Source organism: Lonchura striata, chromosome 3 (assembly GCF_046129695.1).
Source record: "Lonchura striata isolate bLonStr1 chromosome 3, bLonStr1.mat, whole genome shotgun sequence".
NCBI classification, from domain to species: Eukaryota; Metazoa; Chordata; class Aves; order Passeriformes; family Estrildidae; genus Lonchura; species Lonchura striata.
In genome coordinates, this window is record NC_134605.1 from 56,664,382 (window position 1) to 56,685,337 (window position 20,956).

General features: G+C 36.5%; 1 protein-coding gene across 1 annotated transcript in view; it reads right to left on the bottom strand.

The window, feature by feature from the left end:
- The window catches only part of ESR1 (estrogen receptor 1), a 158,515-nt gene that overhangs the window by 60,297 nt on the left and 77,262 nt on the right, over positions 1-20,956 (bottom strand). The window contains 2 exon segments of the mRNA XM_021540602.2: positions 452-568; positions 13,398-13,588. Of these exon segments, the coding sequence (XP_021396277.2) occupies positions 452-568; positions 13,398-13,588 (308 nt within the window).

The window sequence follows — 20,956 nt, forward strand, 5'->3', positions numbered from 1 at the left end:
TTTATTTAACAAATATGAACTGATTTGAGACTATCAATGCTCTTCCCACTGAACTGCAAAATGCTGCAAAATATTGGATTAAATTTCATTCATCAGGATCTGAAGCCTGCCATGAAAGACGAAAAAAACACTGAGTTAAAAATAACAGAGGAATTCTAATTCTGTTGAAATCAATGGTCCTCTTATTTTTCATGCAAATTTGGACAAGATAACATGATATTCCAGAGCTTTTCATTTTTTATTTACTAAAATAATTTTTATTTGATAGAGTTCAACTCAATAAAATCAATAGCTTCTGCTTGTATTGTAGCCTCCTGATTTTAACCTATTCTGTGTTGTAACCTATTCTCATTTTATTATAACCTCCTTTAGTTAAAAACCGTATCAACTGCCCAATGAGGCAGGCAGGCAGACAGCAATGCTGAAGATTTGATGATGGCTATGTACATACCACCTTTCATCATTCCCACTTCGTAACATTTTCTCAGTCGGCAGGCCTGGCAACTCTTCCTTCTGTTCTTGTCAATGGTGCACTGGTTAGTAGCAGGACACATGTAGTCATTGTGCCCTGTAAAACCAGAGGGAAAGTAAGGACACAGTTATACACGGACATAACAAAAATTACTATAACATCTTGGGAAAAAAAGTAGGGTTACCATCATAACCTCTCCTAAAACTGTTCATACAGATTTTGAAATTGACATCTCTATGCCACACATTCTCAAATTCTTTAAATTAAAACGTCTGTACACTAACTAATAGAGTGAACAATTAAAGCAACCACAAAAGAGGATCTATTAATATGAACAAGTGCCTTGACTTCCATGCTCTCAGACTGAGAAATACAACACCATCTGGTTTTGTGTGCCTGTGCTGATGTTTAACCAATAGACCGCAGAAAATGAGGTTTACAAAATTAAAAAGATCTACGCACAAAAGATATTATCTATGACAGTCAGTTCCAGTAAAGAAACAAACAACATAAAACAGAAGCAAAAATCCTCAAATACTTAATTGTACCTCAGGGATAAAGCAGTCACTAATTCCAGCTGCATGTCTACTGCTTTGTGCAAAAATTTTCTGACATGACAAATTCTAAAATTACCACATGCCAAAACCAAGATTGTTATTGTATAGGTATGGTATTCTCCTTCAGCACTCCTCTTCCTCATTTCTTACTCTCTTTAGCATTATTTGTTACTGCCAAAAAGCATCTACTCCAATTTGCTCTTAAAAAATAGTGTGCTTAAATCTGCTATAAAATTACTTGCCAACCATTGACAACCATTTGCTAACCATAGTTCTTGCATTCATCTGAACATAACGAAGGTACAGCAAACACATGCAAAAAAAAAAGCTACTGCAGAACTGTTTGTTCTTTCTTTGAGGTTAAGGGATCAGCTTGAGGTAAAGTAGGGTGGAGGTTTCACAGAGGCCTTGGTCTCATCAAATCATCTATCCTTGACTACAAATTAGAAAATAGAGTAAAAATTGCTATCAGATTACACCAGGAGCATCTGCTCTCTAATGCTGCATAACTGGGATCTCATCAAAATAAGTTGCCAGCCTCTAAACTTGTTAATAGGGGAACAGCCGACTATGCCCTGTCTCAGATAGATAGAACTATTATTTTTTTAGGTCGACCAGATAGAACAAAATAATAGTGGAAAATTCATATGCTTTGCTCCAGCACTGTGGTAAACTGAACCACCATCTCAACCCAGCATGAGAGAATGCTTTAATTTTCAGTTCCTCTGGTAGGATACAGACCTATATCCGATTCAAAACCTTTCACATGTAAGGAAATTTTAAAAAATCAAGTCAGAAAAAAAGCAGCCTCAACCACATATGTAGTATCTAGAGAGAAAAGGAGCAAGAAAAAAAGCATCATATTTTTAAGAAAATGCACTTGTATAGAGTCACACTAAACAGCATTGAAACAGTGACCTGACTTCAATTACCTGACTTCAATTTTTGTTTCATTAGCAAACTTTGAATAATACCATGAGATAAAGATGGAAAATTTTAATTACTCTTTTTAAAAACAAAGAAGTACTTTGAAAGAATAGCTAATCTTCTTCCTAGTGAAGTTAAAAAGTAAATTCACATGGTGAATGAGTGCAGGCTCTGAAATCAGCAAATAATGAAGAACACCACATAGATCTCTCTAAAATGAGCAGATAAATTCCACTTAGGTCAAAGCTGAAATCATGCTAACCACCTTTGCTGCACTGGCTTATTTTCATAGTGTTCAAAAGTTAAAAAAAAAAAAGTGACAGAGTTGACTGCATGCAAAAAACAAAAATCAGATGTAATCAATATCATCAGGGCAGCCATCCTATTTTTGCTATGCTTATGTGGATGATAACCTTCTTCTTGGCTATGAATCTGTAGTTACTTGTGCAAACCACAAGTGTTTGGAAAGAAACACTTGGCTGGTAGAATAGTACATAAAATAATCTTATTTGTAATAGAGCTACAGTTCCTACATTAATATAATTTTTTTTTCCTTTTAAAGAATTTTATCATTAATTTACCCTTTAAATGTTAGCATAGTCTGTTTTCATGCACATGATCTGCACCTTAGACAATGCAATGTTCACTCAAAATGCTTGATTGACTTCACAGAATAAAGAATGTAAAATCTGGCTGCTAAATCCAGAAGGATCTGTGTGTGATGGGCATACATTGGTATCAAAGTACCAGATTTCCTGTAAATCTAGGAAAAAGATAACGCATTTAATATTTATTATAATTTTTGGTTTATTTTAACCAACATGACTTCAATAGATGGGAAAACATGTAAGCAACTAGAAGAAAATGTTTGATTATTTGAGAATACAATAAAAAACATTATTAATTTAATCAGGAAAGAAGAAAGAAACAAAGGGAAGAAGGAAGGCAGGACCCTTTCCTGCTTCTCCACCATACCATCTGCTTTCAAGTATTTAGGTGCTGGAAGTGAAAAAAGAAGTTTCCTTTGCAAGGCACAGACAGACTAGGGCAGTCTTTCTTGGGGTAGCACGGAAGAGAAAAAGGCAGGAACACACAATTAAGGAATAGGTAATATGCAAAAACAAGTTTTACTTAAAAGTGAACCAGTATAAAACTAAATAACCTTGATGTAGGTAAACGGTCTTTCAATTATTCTACCTTTTATCTAATGTTTGAAGATCATCTCTCGGCAAAGTTGATTCCAACCAATCTGACCTACTGGAATGGATTTCTCACTGGTAGGAGTCGTTACCATGAAAATGGGACACATCAACTGATTCCCATCTGCCCTGTCCTTTGTTTTCATGGTATCTAAAGCATGGTACATGCTACAAGAGAGGGTAATTAGACTACTTGAGAGCTGGTATCAGAGGAGTACCAAGAGAAAGAATTGTCTTCAGTGATCATTGATGCTTGCAGAGGGAAGCGTACATCATTTGGACTCTGTTCTCACTGAAGCTTTCAAAAAATGAATCATCAGATAACCTGCACAAAGTTAAAGGCAGTGAATTTAATAGGGTGGATCTCCTATTTTTAATCCCCCATATGTATAACTTGCACTGTCATGAGCTACCTTGGAGTCTAAAGGACCTTTTGGAAGAGCTTAGGGAGGAGTGGTCTATTTTTCTTAGGAAAACTTGGTAATTGCAGTTATTAAAACAGTAAAAATAAAATTAGGTATATAAAATTAAGTAATTTGAGCACTTCAGGAAATGCTAAGGTCTCTCCAAAATGGGGTGCAAAAATCAGAACCTTTTCTCTTGTGATTCTCTGCGTGATAATGACCAACAGAGGAGGGGAAGAGGAAAAGGATGCCTAAACTGAAGTAGTTGAATTGATTCATCATGCATCTGGAACAAAGCCAGTAATAATTATTATCCCTTTACTACTATGTGCTTTTCCTTTAATTATTATTTTATGTTCAATCCTCATGTCACATATATCTTAAACTATTCTTTACCTATCTGAATAAGGCAGCTACCAGCTTAGCCATTACCTCTGGAAGTACCAGATCCTTCTATGATCTGACAGTGAAATTAGCAAAATTTTCATCATGGCAGCTAAGATTAAAGGAAGGAAAGGAAATCTAGATTGTAGACTTTATCCACACCTTAAGGTGCCAAACAAGACTGGAGATGAAAAGCAAAACTTTGGAAAAATTACATTAAAAAACAACAAAAAAAGCAATTGGACATTACATAGGCTAGCCCAGTAAAAACAAAAAATAAAAGTAACACAATTTTTACTTTAAAGTACCCCAGTAAAACTGCACTTACTGGTTTTAAAATCACACTTTTTCCTAACAGCTTCACAGAAGAACAGAAGGCTATGTCTAAATCCTTTATAAGCACAGATACTCAAATTCACAGCTTAATTACTCTCAGACTCTCAAAAAAGGTCTTTGGATTTGGAATTTAGGTTCTCTTAGCAACTGTTCAGCACTGCTGAGAAGATTAATCTTTCTGGTTTTAAACAAGCAAAACATTAATAACAGTAGTAACATTACAGTAAGGAAAAGGGTCTAGAAGGCTGTAAAACATAGTTCCTTTGCATCCAGTGAGGAAGACCTCTTTTTCTGCATACCTCAAAAGGAAATCCTATGAAATATCCTGAGTTAGCAGGGACCTGCCAGGATCATCAAATCTAGCTCCTGGCCCTGCACAGGACTGTGACAGTCACATTCTCTGAACAGTGAGACACAGTTCCCTCTCTCAGGGTTTTCTCCTGAAGAAGCACAGAGAGAAGAAGAGAAAACAATTCTTATCTGTGCCTGCATTTGTGCCCATGTGGAATGTGGTATGGAAATTGTTTACCCAAGGTAATTACTTGATTGGATTCTGGTGATGGTTGTTTGGATCCACCAGTTGGATCCAACAGCTGTGTTGAAACTCTCAGGAGAGAGTCACAGGCTTTTTTGGTTAATTTGTTAGTGATATAGTTAGTTAGTGATAGTTCTTCTTAGGGTAATATAGTGTAACGTAGTTATAGTATAATATAGTATAATAAAGTAATTAATTAGCCTTCTGAAATCATTGGAGTTCAGAGCTCATTCTTCCCAGGTACTGGGGGTCCTTTTATGATAAAGGACAGTCCCAACAATTGCACCATGTGCCTGAGAGCATTGACACACATCAATCACAGAACCATGAATCGAATGAGGAAGAAAGTGAGGTTAAAATTTATACACTCCATATTAAGTCCTTCAGCCATGTCATGGAGGTCACAGACTGTGTTTGCCTTCTAGTGGAATCTTCTTGTCTTCATTTAGGTACAAACTGTAACTGCTCACATGAGCAGGTAATTCCAGACAAATGGCTGATACCAAGCTCTTCTTAAAACTTTCCATATACTAACAGGAAAAATTAAGAGATGAGGAGAATGGGCACTGCATAGGGGTACCAAGCCTGCCAATGCATGAACTTATACATTGAGAATAATATATTAAAAAAGCCACTATTTACCTTTATAAATCTATAAATATAAAGTAGTATTTTCTACTCAAGCAAATAATCTTGAAGTTTTTTTTATTGGCCTTATCTTAAAATTTAATTTGGTGTTTCATCTACTATTTCAGGATTGTGATACCATGTGCAAAGTTTACTTTTACCCTGATCAAATTTTTCTAATTTTAGACAAGGTAACAAAACAGAAAGTATATTTTTTCCTTATGACAAATAAAAATAGACAAAAATACTGATCCGATCTAACAAAATCTGGCAAGGAGTATGACATCAAGTTTCTGTTTCCCTAGCTGATAAATCACAATTGTTTTAAGTCCTTGGCACATGATTAAAACAACAGCTGTGTTAAAGGGAAAAACTCCCACAATGTATTACTTACAACCATCTCAATATGATCTCTCCAGAGACAAAAAGCATTTTCAGAGAGAGTTATAGGCATGTCATGGCCATCTTATTCCCATAGACTTTGAATGAGACTCTTGTATTTTTAGCTTCCCATTTTATTTGAGCCAAAATGGGAAGGGGAAGAAGTCTACTAAAGAAAACTCCCACAACTATTATAAAGAGCCTAAGAAGCTAAAAATATTGCAATTTACTCTTGTGCACTCAAAATACCACCAAATTTTATCAACAAAAAAAATTAATTAATGTAACTCTCCACTTTTATTCCAGGTATAACATCAGGTTTGGATCTTCAGTACTTGAATGGTTCCTGCTATCATGCATTTTTCAACTACTTGTATGGTGGTTTTTAAACTAAGTTTTCTACATTGAAGTCTGTAAAACTGAAACGTTAATACAGGCAACAGCTGGCATGCTAAATTATTATGCTACTTTTTGACACTATTATTTTGACCAAAAAAAAAGAATGTTTTACACCTGTGTACCACTTTCTCCTGCAAATCCTGGTTATATACTTCTTTAATTAACTGATGTCTATCTGTGATCTTTGTTTTGCTCCGTCCTACCCTAACATCATCCTTGCTCTATATTACGAAGAGTCACCCATTTTATAATCAGAATGGTCAACCAAGGTATCTTAGTCTCTTGTCTTGCATATCTCTAACCACATTTTAGAGTGGGAATAAAGCAAGTGAAACAGTTTAGCACTTTCCTCCAGGACAAAAATTGCATGCTCTCTTGTAATTTTTAAATGTAAAGTGCTTTTGTTTCTCATGTGAATATTTTGAATTGCTGAAAGGCTCAGTTTTGAGCTAGGAGTAATGCGAGTTTTCAGATTAAATATTCACTAAACACTTGCAACATGTAATAATGTTTAATTTTTTGTTGTTGTTGCTTGATATTGCACAATAGTCATATTCCAGAGGAAGTAAAACAACATTAAAGGTGATAATACAGGGTATATTAAGAACAGCTTCTAAAAGCCAGGAATTCTATCTAGGAAGTGGGAAGAGCTTTGGATTTGGCAGAAGAAAAACAAATGACCATTTATAAAATCAGATAAGAGTCAGTTCTCTACTCTCTGGTAATGTGTGTTGCCCAGCTTCGGAAATGTTTTCAGTTTTGCATAGATTGACACATCATATGTCAGCTAGGAATATATAGTTCAGATGATTTCAGAAAATCAGTCTCAGAGAAGAACTGTCAGAGTTCACTGTTACAACGGAAGCTGATACTGAATAAGGCTCCATAGTGTCTGTCCAGAATCCAGTTATATGCAATGTTTTCCTCACAAATCGGTAGTGATATGGAGTATTTCTTTTATTAATTGTTATTCATTTGTAGATGACATTTATATGTGTTAGAAGAACAGAGGAAAGGCCAGACTACTTTGCTAGCCAGACTGAAATAAATGGCAGGAGAGTACAGAATAAGAATTCCAAATTACCTTGGCAAACTGGAGGTAGCACATGGGAAAACAACAGCACAGAAGCACAAAACATAAAGGATTGGTATAAACCTCTGCATTAAAATAGGAGTAAACATATGCACAAAACAATGAGGAAAATAAATGGTTTCTTCTGCAGAAAAGCATGCCTGATTTTATTCTGCATCACATATTGATTATGAGTGAAGAGTATCATGTTTTTGTAAAGAAGGCAAACATTACAGTGTGGTGGATATAGACAAATACTATGTGATGGGTGGGCTTGTAAGGTAATCATATTGCTCTGTTCAGTACTTCTGAAACACCATATTGAAGGAAATAATGCTTCAATAAAAAAAGAAAACAATAGAAAGTGGAGAACCTCCAAAGCAGAGCAACTAGAAGATTAGATGCTAAGAAAACAAGATTTATGAGAAAATGTTGAATAAACTTTGTTTCTTCAGGTTAGGTACAGCAAAATTTTTTTCAACTGTAATAGCAAACTTCCACAATTTAAAGGTTGCTGCAGAAAGAGAACACTTTTTTTGTGGCATGATTCTCAGGAAAATAAGTGATGACCTGAACCTGCAGGCAGGAAGTTTCAAATTTCCCAGTAGCCTTCAACAATAAGGAGAATAAAAGATTGGATCAAGATGCAGGTTTTAAGAAGCAGATCAATAAATATACATAAGGAATTGGTAGAAGTTGATCCTCTCACAGGACAGAAAGATGAACTAGAGCTCACGGTCCACTGCAGTCATATGATTTACCTAGGCCTTGAAAAATACGGTAGTATCCTAGATACAAACATCTTAAGCCACTATCACATCCATGCTGAATGCAGCACTTAAAATTTGCTAGAAAAGTACCACATTCAAAATTGTCTTGCTAGGAAAAAAGACTGTTGCTTTTCAATAGCACTCAAATTTCTGAAACAAGATCACCATAAATTGCATAGCTGAAATTAAAAATGCATGTTAGCGAATGTAATCAGAGCCAAAAATTGCAATCAGAGCACGTGTTTACCTCAAGGAACACTGGAGAAAAACTACTAAATGCACAAAAATAAATCAAAAGAAGTTTCAGAAGAACCTGGCTGGCCACCAGAGGTTAGAGCAGTCTCAATGACAGCTAAACCCAGGCAGACTTTCTAAATCCACCTTTTCCAGCCTTCAAACACCCAACAGCCATCTCCAACTGGAACCATGAGGCCAGATGCCCATCTGCAGCTCCCTAGTTATTGACTGTGATTAACTCTGCTAGTCTCACTGAAGTTCCTGCTCTGTATTTTGGCTCACAGCTCATAGTACCAGTGTACAAGCAGTCTTATTAGGGAGTTTCTGCTTTCTTGGCTGCAGGATCTGAGCTGTTATAAAACAGATTACAAAAATACCATCAAAACAGAAGACAAGAATGGAAAATTAAAGGGAAGATCTCAGAAACCTCCCAAATTGACACTATTGCAATTGCTTCACTTCACCATTACCTAAACACTAACTTACTAGCATGTTTTACCAGTAAAATTCTCTCAAATATGAAAATATGTATACATTACCACCCCTCTCAACATTACATACTTTCAACAAAGTACAACTCTATCGCTGCCAAATAAAAACAATTGATAACACTCAAAGTCTACTGCCAAAACTCTCTCTCTGCCAAACTTGATGGTCAGAAGGTATAACTGCTAATTAAAATCCAGGTTCAAGGCACACAAGCGAAATACTTCCCAGCTTCAAGAATTCCTGCACTTCAGAAACCATTATATCTCTGATCAAGACATTAAAGGCAGGCCTCTGGAATTCCTCAGCTAATCATCCATTCTCAGAAGCCAAAGTGTTCTGGTCATGCCTCCCATAATGGAGTAATTTTTAACTGCTGTATGTGAAATATCCCAGATATGAGCAAAAGCTGTAAATAAAAGCAGAGAAGATACACCTGAAAAACATAAACATAAGAAGGGCACATGAAGGGGAAAAAGAACTGGTGATTTCTAAAATGCTTGAGCAATTCTGGGATAAGGATACCCTCTAATGTAAGGATTTACTTATGGTTTGTTCTGAATCCCTTGTGCTCCCTCTGGGGGTTTGCAGACACCCATATGTAGGCATTTGCTGGATGCTTGTCAGAGATGGTATGAGTAATTCCTTCCTGTCTCATAGGGCTTGGTGGCCATCCAAAAAACAAGGGAATTAAAAGGGGGAAAGAATGTGTGAGTCACAAGGGGATTTTTAATTTGTAAATGGCATTTGTAAGGCTCATGTTGAAATACATCATCCAATTCTGACATCCAAATTTTAGAGAGGCTGTTATGGGTGCACCTTTATAAGTAAAGGTGCAAAGATAATGGACTCAAAAGATAGAAAGATATACAGCAGGAGGCTGAAACATTTTAGTTCACTTAAGATATCAAGGTGATTTGATGACTTGATGACCTAATTTTTAAGAACATTCCACAGGAGAAAGATAGTAGTAGTTACTAAGACTGGTTCATGAAAGTGATGTAAAAGCCAAAGTAAGACACATAACTTCATGTAATACACATTAATTTGGTAAATTTTTAGCATATGGGAAAACAAATCATTAGATTAAGCAATCATTATGGCTCAAAAAAATGCTTGAGCCCATGGGCATCTTCTAAAATATTTACCTCTATCAAGTTACTGGGCTTTGGAGACAGCATATAAAGTTCATATTGAGAGAAGAGACTAATTTATCTAATGGCCCTTCTTGGCCCTAAAATTCATAAATATTTTAGAACAGAAGTACAGTGTGCTGTGGTGTGGCTCCTTGTTATGCTTCTGAAATCAAGTCCCTCAACCAAATACAATTCTGAAGGCTACATATGCTGGGGGAAGAGTAAAGCACTCTTCTATCACCAAGTAACATGGTATTCTTGGTGTCCTGTGACTTTTCTCTCCCATGAAAGCTTGTATATTAATAACCCTCTGCACTGAGGTTTCTCAAAACAAGATCCCAAATCACTTCTGGGACATAAACTAACAAAACAGACTGACATAGGCAGTTTCAGGACACAGTTCAGGTTTCCCACAAACCATCTGTTGTTTAAACAAAACCGAAAACTTGCACGTATTGAGACAATTTCTAATTCAGGTTACGTCTTAGCTTTAATTACTTGACAACAAAGAAAAACACCTTAGCATATAAAACTCAGAAAATATTACTAGGATAATTCCAGATCCCCTGGATAAAAATGAAGCTATCTATTGTCACTCAGGTAAGTTTCAATGCAGATGTGAGTTTTCATAACATTTCAGGATATACTTACACAGGTAAATATCGATATCTCAGATATCAATGAGAATAACAGAGGTAATTCATTACCACATACAGCTTATTCATGTCTGTCCTCACTTTTTCCTGTATTTCTATTAAGAAAAATCTAGAATGTTTGTATGCAGTCTAACAGGAACATCAAGGTTCATTACAGCAGTTCTCCTATGAAAACTCTGATGAGAAGTACAGAAATTATTATCTCTGCATCTATATATCTATTGAGAAATACAGGTTAGCAAAGAACAAAGTAGCACAGTTATCTTTGCTGAAACAACAAAAAACTTTGCTTAAAGCATTTTGGTTTATTTTTGTTCATACAAAGAAGTTCTGTGAACCTTGACAGTGTTTGATCATATGATTCACAGGATTTTTTTCCCATTTATTTTAGGAATGCAAATCATATATATGAAGTATATATAATAAATCAAAATGCAGAATAAATAATATGCATATACATAAATAAATGCAGTATATATAATAAATCAAAAATATATACAACACTATTTAGTCCACACATTCTTCTAGAAATATGCCTGCATGTAAGTAGTATTCATTTCTTGCTATCTGATAAGAGTATATTTAAAATTATTATCATCTGCAAGGTAAATGCATCTATTCTCAATCTAAAAATTACTTCCATTTTCATAAATGGCACACATGTCCAATGAGAATATGTAACTGTGGAAAAAGAGATCTCTTCCAAATGCAGTAGGAAATTCAAAGAGTACTGTAGTTCATCAAGACTAGGTAGCTATGACTATAAAAGTTCAGAAGACTTTTCTTACCCTCTGATTAAATGATCACAATTCTCTCATATGTACTGATATTCTTGAATTATTTTCTTTATATTTGTGGATGTAATTTTTTTTACCATAGTCACAAAAGAGGTGGATCAACTGGAGAAAGTACAGAGGAGCTTAACAAATGGGTTCAGAAGTCTAGAAAGCATGTTCTACTGAAAGAAATTGGTTTGTTTAGTCTAAAAAAGAGAAGAGTGAGAAAAAATATGATAACAGTCTTCAACTATGTAAAAGGTTGTTGTAATAAGCGTTCTTTGTGCCCACAGGGGATAGGGCAAGAAGCAAGGAGCTTAAATTAGAGCAAACATGACTTATAGATCATGAAAGACATTTCATGGGATCTTGGAAAAAGTTTATCTACTTCAAAATTACATTAAATAGATATATGTAGCAAGAAGCAAATTTGCTAACTAGTCTTTAGTGTATCACAAATACAAAACAGATCCAGTGTAGTGGACCACAGCATTTGTCCATGTGAATACCAGGGCAAAACCACCAAGTGCTGACAGCAGAAGCTCAATGAAATGGATTCATTTCTGCTTCCACAATGGCCAAACGCTGAAGACCTTTGCTGCACCATTACTTCAAAACTCTTACTTTTGCTTAAGGTTATTTCAATTTCCACATTGTTGTGATTTAGTTCAATTCAAGTACCAGGACATAATTTCAAAAGTCTAAGAATAATTCTGACTTGGTCAGAGGAACTGAGAAGGAAAAATAATAAATACACAATAAGGGAGCTGTTCTTCTGACATCACAAGTTAAAGTAAATTACTCTGATGTGAAGAAAAAAAAGCATTTCACCCTTTCTCCCTTCAGTGTTGCTTATTACTGACCTCTGGCTCTAACCACTCACTCTTTTAAAAATCATTTTGATGTGTCTGGACAAATAAAAATATGAGTAACTATTAACTAATCATTGTCATTCAAATAATTCCATCAATGTCTACCCCTCCATCATTCTCCCACTTTTTTTCTTCAAGGGGGGGAAGATTCTGAGCTGAATGCTGAAAGTCCTATTTAACTCACTCATTGCAAGTCATGCAACAAAACAGGCAATAATCACACCTTGTGATATGATGTAAAACTGTTCCACCCTATGTTTACTTCAGTAAAACAGGCAACAGAAATTTTTGTGCCTATGTATCACCTGGAGATTTAAAAAGCTATGGAAACCTAAAAGCACACATTTTACCAGTTTTCTGTTTAAAAGAAAGAAATCTGTTTTATTTTCTTCTCTAAAACTTAGATAATGAACAGTACCTGTATTTTCAGTAGAATTGCAATTACTTCTTGCTCATTTTAAGAGATGTTGAACAAAGCAAAATAAAAAAGCATCTGTTCCACAAAGTGATAGACATTTAAGGAAAGAACTATCTCTGTCACAGTAATTAACAGTGTTTTTGTTAGATGCCCTTTACTCCACTAGTCTTTTTGACCACAACAAGACTGTGAAATAAACCATTCTGTGTACAGTTCAAAGCCATGCTTTGTTGAGAGACACAAATAATATTTCATCATAGAAACATTCCTTTTCAATACTGGGTCTCAGAAGATATCTAGCATCTTTAAGGAATTGAGATTTGAACTGAACCATCTGGTTAATGGTGCACTAAATTAATAAATCAGTCAACAGGAATTGATCATCTGACATGTAATTCTCAAAAATGCCTTGGATAAGAGGAGAGATATGCATAGCCTGAAAGAATGATCATCTTGATCCAATATGGATTTTTAAATTAAATTTCTCACTACCACTATGGTCAGATATACCTAAAGCAAGGATGATATAGAAAAGCTTTGCTTTTCCTCATAATGTTGGACTAAATAACAACATACTTTATACCAGCTAGAAGCATTCACCAAGTACAGAGCTAAAACTATGTGGAAGAGCACAACAACTACTAATGAAAATCTAATAAATGTCATTGTCCTGGACTCAGGCTGGAATCTCAAGTACCTTCAGTTTCCTCAAGAGTAAAGAGTAAAGGTGACTCAACTTGAACAGTTTATTACCTTGAATACTCCTTTTGAAAAAGGCTTTGCAGCCCTCGCAAGACCAGACTCCGTAGTGGTAGCCTGAGGCGTAGTCGTTGCAGACGGCGCAGTACCGGGTTTCCTTGGTGGACTCCATGGACAGGCTCCCCTTCTCATTGGCACTGGACATCCTCTCCCGGATGCTGTGGCGCCTGTTATCGGAGCTCGGCCTGTCGACAGCAGAAAAAAGAAGGAAAAAAAAAAAGAAGCAGAGTTCTTTCAGGGAGGTCAAGCTTCATCCACTGCTTCAGGTTGTAAAAAAAAAAAAAAAGTCCTAATTGTTTGAAAACAACCAGAAGACAAATTTTTTTAAAAAAAATTATCTACTGCCCTTTCTCCTAGTTGGAATGTTGCGGAATTAGTAAGATACAGGGCAATTTCTTATAAATCCACCTGAATTTATTGAGTATTTTACCTTGAAAAAATAAAAAAGCTATTTGATAAATTAACCATTTTCAACAATAGAAAGAAATACCAAGAAAACAGCACTATTTTGTGTACCTGCTCTGATCCAAAGGTTTCAGCATAACTGTAATATCAGCAGCAAGGTTGGGAATCTAAGTCAAAAATCACTTATGATTGCACCTGAATTAGTTTAATTATTAACTTAAATTATTATATTATATACACCTAAATTATTAACCAAACTGTTTTCAAGTGTTATTGTCCAATTAGAGATGCAAGCTTTCCTTCAATTGTCAAGATCTAATACTGCATAAAAAAGTGCCTTTTCTCATTACAATACCACTTCCATAAAAATTAAAAAGCTGTTTTAACATGACAAAAAAAATTGCATTAAAAATTGTTGCTGAAGAACTTTTGTTCCAGTGACACAGACATTACCAGACATGTTCTAGACATGCAAGTGACCAGCAAGTGCAGGATGCTGTGCAGGTGAAAACCAAACAGTTATATCTGTTAATGCCAATGAATTCACATCCACTGAACCTGGTAAGAGGTTATTATGGGTAGCTGCTGTGGGTGTGGTACATAAAGTTGCCAAGGGAGCCACAAGTGAACTCTGGGCCTGCCCCTGGAAGGCAAATGGTTCTTTGCAAAACATGCTTTTCAGTAAGAGTCTGCGCTAAAAATTGCGCAGGAGACAAACATCATTGGGTGTGACAGCACCAGACAAGCTACAGCATGAAGCATCCTGCTGTTTATAGTAATTATCCACTTACATGCATGCTTTAATTGCTGATTAGTAAACAGGTGGCTTTTATCTCCCCATAGTCTCAACATTTTCTCAAATAAACATATCCTGGTTTTGAGCCTAGGAGACTCTTTCAGATTTCTTCCTACATACCTAATTTGCTTTATTCCCTGCTTGAGCACAGAAAAACTTGCTATGCTTTGATGAACCGAGACATCTGGCACCAACCACACCTTCCTGCTCTTTGCAAACCTATACTCCCCATCAGCTTTCTGATTTCTTCAGGCATTCTCTAATATCTCATCTAGCCTAAGTTCCCTGACATCTCATGCTACAGTACTTTTCAACTGCTCTCTACCAGCCAAAGGCACCTGGACACTCTCACATGTGCTCTCAGCCACCCCTCAAGACTTTTTGTATAACATTTCTGTCCCCAGATATGATATTAATTCAAAGCTTTTCAATGAAAATATACCTGTTATTAGAGGAACATGAGACTTTACCAAGTTAGCAGAAACTGCTGCTGGCATCATTCAGAAAACTGCATTTTTTAAGCCCAATGTTCTTTGCCAAGACTTATACATCAGCTAATTTTGAACATTTACATAAATAACCTTTTCCTTTTGCTTAGAACTTGTGCAGAATTGAAGAATTGTAAAGGGTGAAGGGTTGACATGACACATCTCTGGTTTTTTAGTGAGACAGGAAAATTGGAGAATGTCACAATTGACAACATTGATTCCATGAAACTAGGCAGGGGAAAAAAATCTTGAATATTTTAGATGTTAACATGTAAAAAATTAAAAGTTTCAAATGTACCAAAATTAATACAGTATCATTAATCAATCATTATCAGTACAGCACCTACAATATACATATAACTACCTTTTACCTTTTTCATCCCAATAAACCTAGCTAATATTTTTTATTCTTTTCAAGGTCATAAACCTTCCTTTGAATTTGCTTTATCCCAGTGCCCCATAATTGACTTCCTTTTTTTCTCTACTAACTACTGATCAAAGCTGTTTCTTATCTTCTCCACCCCATTCTCATCTGTCTGCAGCTTTATCACCTCTGTCAGTATAAGTTTAAAGAAACGATGTTGTGGCTTCTTTAAAATACATACTCTTAGGTGTACATAACTGCAAGAATCATTTAAGTATTTGAAGTAATCCAGCAAGCAATCTAATAACTGTCAATATAATTTTAACAGCCACAGACTAATCCATTAGGTGTACATGACTTGATAGGGGTTCATAATTATTGATCAATTTTTTTAAAACTGATACAAATATGCATGTTATAGAAGATAAGGTTCTCAGAATTATTTTCATATCAGTAAGAAGCACAAAAAAAATCAAAACTTTAAATTTACTTTAAAAAACAGCACTTTAAAAACAGCATGAGAAAAAAATAGAATTTTCAAAACAATTACATATTTTTGTAGGTGTGTAGCAGTTTTCCAACATTCTACACTTACTAAAGCAATCCTAGTTGCCCAGTTGGATACTAAATAAAACCATTTCATAAGTAAAACCAAAATGAAGAAATACCAAAAAGTATCAGACATCACCAATCTGCCAGTCCAGGTAAATTAAATTTTCATATTTTCAGAATACTCATCCTTTTTCAGATCAAGCCTAGGTTCACAAACACACTTTTATTGAAGTTATACTTAAGAAAGATAAAAACTTACTCAAAAATTATCTGAAACAAACGAACAAAAAAAAAGGCTTTTTCTAATGTAGAAGGAATTAAAAAATTCATTAAATCTGCGCAGTCCAATGAACATAAGCTGCACGAAAACACTGAGAAGGAAGATGCAGAAAAGATCTTTTGATGCTTGTGTGGGGTCTGTTCCACAGGTCCTGTCCATCCTTAGTTATAGGAGGTACTGTTCCACAGGGAGGCTGCAGGCAGAAGCAGTGAGGGAGCTGCTTCCCCGCGGGACTCCAGGGAGCACAGGGCAGCAGTGCTGCTGCTCACCCCTGCCTGCAGTGCCCATGCCTGGCCTCCATCACCTCCCTGCAGTGCCCATGCCTGGCCTCCATCACCTCTCTGCAGTGCCCACGCCTGGCCTCCATCACCTCTCTGCAGTGCCCACGCCTGGCCTCCATCACTCCCTGCAGTGCCCATGCCTGGCCTCCATCACTCCCTGCAGTGCCCACGCCTGGCCTCCATCACCTCTCTGCAGTGCCCACGCCTGGCCTCCATCACTCCCTGCAGTGCCCACGCCTGGCCTCCATCACTCCCTGCAGTGCCCACGCCTGGCCTCCATCACTCCCTGCGGTGCCCACGCCTGGCCTCCATCACTCCCTGCGGTGCCCACGCCTGGCCTCCATCACTCCCTGCGGTGCCCACGCCTGGCCTCCATCACCTCCCTGCAGTGCCCACACCTGGCCTCCATCACCTCCCTGCAGTGCCCACGCCTGCCAGACCTGACCCGGGCCTCCATCGCCTCCCTGCACACAAACTTGCAACATGGAGAGAGCACTATGAATCTGTTAACGCAGGTTTTCACAAAGCAAAAGGAATCTAAAGATGACCTTGCTGCTTCCCTCCCTCCGAATCGGTTCCACTTCAGCAGCACTTGAGCAAGGTTTTGCAAACTGGCCCTGCAGAGTCATCACATTCAGGCTTTGGTGAACCACACTGGGAAGCACACTAAAATACCCCTAGCCCCATATTCCCCAAAAAATAACATTTTTTCTATTTATACCGTGGAAATAGAAGCTGGTAATAAATTGTCAAGTAATTATTAGAGGAGGTGAAGAGGAAAAACTTTTTGTGAAAAGAGGATGCCAATGAAAGATATTTCTAAATCAAAATAACACATCAGATTTCATCCAGAAATCAGCTGCTAGTCAGTGTACATCACAGACCACAGATGCTGTGTCCTGACAAAAAAAAACATAACTGCCCACTCTTCATCAAGTTTTCAGTTAGGTTTCAAGGGCTGGTCTTCTGGGGAACATAGTACAACAACTTAACCCAGCTTAATGATTTTGGCAAGACCATCAATCCCAAAATAAAAGAGCAGAACCTTTTCTCTAATTCCCTTTGTAACCTATGCAAACAATTACAAAAAAAAAAAAAAAAAAAAAAAAAAATCTTGCCAACTATGTTTATCAAAAAAAACCCCACAAATCACAAAGAAAGAAATTCCCAGATAAAACCCTCTCTCCAAGGCCTGCACAAAACCAGAACAGACTAAAAATAAAAAAATAAAAAAAAAACCCAGAATTTACTGCACATTTCCAAATTTAATAATACAGCAGACATAAAACAGAAAGTGTTTGGAACCTACAGAGCAGAACAAACTTGTCTTCCACACTCCCTTTCATGTTTCACACTTCGATGAGTGTGCAAGAAAACATGACACCTCTGCTATATATATTCACTCATCATCTGCAGCTCTGAATCAGAAAGAGATTATTAACTTTTACCTTTAAAGAGATTATTAACTTTTTTAACTTTACATTGACTGCAAAGTGGAAAGGAAGTGTGAATGAGACAATTACAGTTTTATAATGTAAACTCAGGTTTTTTACATCAAGAGAATCTGACTAGCAAGCAGAATGAATTTAGGATAGTCCAAAGTACACAATCCATACAACAAGTGAGGTTAAGCCAAATATATTCAGAACCCCAGCTTTACCTGTAATAGTGAGGTTTTATAGTAGGAGGGCTTAAGGGGGAACTTATATAAATAGTTTAAAAGGACATCTTAAGAAATTCTAATTTTCTAGATTTATTTTCAAACACAAAACTTTAATCTGCTTACCAGAATGGATGAAATTTCCCAGGGTAAGGTGACTCAAACTTAAGTTTTTTTTAATTTCAAAAGCAGTCAAGGTCTGCTAGTCAAGGTCTAGTACAAATGCTTGTCCACACATTGGACTTATAATGACATCAAGTCTGCTATTCCATATGAAATTAATCTGGTTTTGTGATTTGAACTTCTGTATGGGGCTAAATACTTATGAAATACTATTTTAACAGATTTAATGCTTGAAAACACTTACAAGACATCTTAAGAAGTACTGCAATAGGATTGAGCAAGTATATAAATAAATAGAAAATTGCCAAATACATTAAGGACCTCAAAACTGTACTCTCAAAAAGTAACCCAAATGAATCTGAAAAAAAAATCATATGCTATCCAAATGAAAGTATTGGCTTACAAAAATATCTAAAAATGTCTAGGGCTGTAATTAAGCTAAGTATGACCTCACAACAGAGAGAATGCCTTACATGAAGTTGTATCTCAAATGGACAGAATCACAGGATATTTTAGGCCAGATGGAACTTTGGGACAAGACCACATGCCAAGCCAGAGTTGGCACAAAAGAGGCTACAGCCATGAAGGTGAGCTCCAGCAATGGGAGCAGAAATTGGCATCACTCCTTGGCTGATACTCCACTGGTGACAACGATCAGCAAGGGCTCACCCTGAGACCTCATTGTCAATGATTCCTGATCCATGGCTCTGAGCACATGCAACACACACTACTAAATTCTCTTCCACCCAAAACAGGATGGTTTTGTTTATGACACCATAGGAGAACTCTTGCATAGTTCCTGATCCATGCCGTGGGAGAGGGCCACTTAACCTGACCAAACCCTGCCTGGGAGTGTAAAACTATTCAGCAGTGAGAGCCATCATGCTGATCTTTACACCATGCCCTGGCCTTGTTTAGGTAACTAAAATATATGCAGGGCTTTCTTGCCCCACTATCCTCATTTTATTCCCTGATTATCAGCTTGACCTTCAAGTTCACCAACAGCTTCTGTATGGGATAAATGTAGCTGTGACAGTTTGGTACTCTTGGGTGAAAATATGCTGTAGGATGAGGAAGAGCTGTCTTTAATTTATGCCTCTAAATGGAACACATGGCTAGCTCCTTCTCCTCCCTTTCCCATAGTCCTGACAGCTACCTGTGCCTTCATAAGTCTTTTTGTCAAGGGAAATGCAAACTGTAAACCAGGACGACCACCAGAGCAGAGCTGCATAGCAGCTCCTTTGACACCTAGACAAGCCAGAAGCAGACCACCCTGAGAGAGAAATGCTCCTCTGGTAACTTACTCTCATTAATTTCATCGTTTTTTCTCATATCTTGTCTTCTCCTTTGGGGTAAGTGCATGGATACCTCAACAGGACTACTTGCATAGAAAGCCCCAAGTAGATGCAGTGAATGGATGAGGCGAAGAAATACTGACATAAAAGACTGAGGAGAGATAATATGAAGAACTACTTTAATAATAACAGAAGATATATATGAAGGCCAAATAAGAATAATGACAAGGAAACCAATTGAAAACTGACTGGCTTCATTGCAGGGAAAAGAGAAAGATATAACTGACAAAAGAGAAATGTAAGAAAAATAAATAAAAATAAAACTATATGAAAGTTGAATAATAAAATAATCTAAATGCTGACAGTATTTTACAGTGTGTCAGGAAATGTATTTAGTAGTCAGAAGACATTGAAATGGTTTCTTTAGAACTAAAATAAAATATAATTTTATTTGGCAGCTTATATTTAAAAATTTATGTAAAATATCTTGGTATTGACCAAGAAACAGTAGTGTTGAGGACAAGCTCTGGCAATATGAAAACAAAAGCTTATCGTCTTAGGTCATCAAAATTTCTTATTTGACATGAAATTAAACATTTCCTTTGGCATTAGTTTTATCATCTTCTTTCATTCTTAACTCTGGTTAATCTTAAAATAAGCATTGAAATGCTACATTTGGATATACCGAAAGTAAACACTCCATGTGTGCATCAAAATGTCCTCTAGAACTATCTAGTAAATTCAGTATAAATTTGCACATTCCTACAATCCCTTAAAGCTTCATTTTTGACAAATTTAATTTTATTCTCAGATCTGTCACCAATATTTACAGACTACATTAATGTCTAGAGAGATGTGTTTATGCACTGTCAATGAGTGGTCCACAACATCTCCAGCCACATTTCCGTGAGGTTCTACCAATGGGAGGGTACAGGACCCCAGATGACTTGCTCATGTGTCAAATACTTGAATTCAGATGTTTTCAATACTTCCCTCTCCCATACTCCCAGCCCTTGGATTAATTTTCCGCAGCTTATACATGTCAGCTAATAATTTTGCAGCAGATTCCCTTGACAACATAGAAGTTTGCCCAGCTTTCTGAAAAATGTGGAAGTTTTTCTTGTGAATAGCAGGGGAGTAAGGGATGGGTTATAAACAGGAAAGAGCTCTGTATATTTGTCAGCCTATGGGTCCGAAATTTAAATCCATACCAAAAAAATCTTTCAAATAAATACTGCGGAATTTATTCTCTTTCATTCTGATTCTCAGTGCTGTCGAAATCTAAACTACAGTTCACTTACAGGGTCAT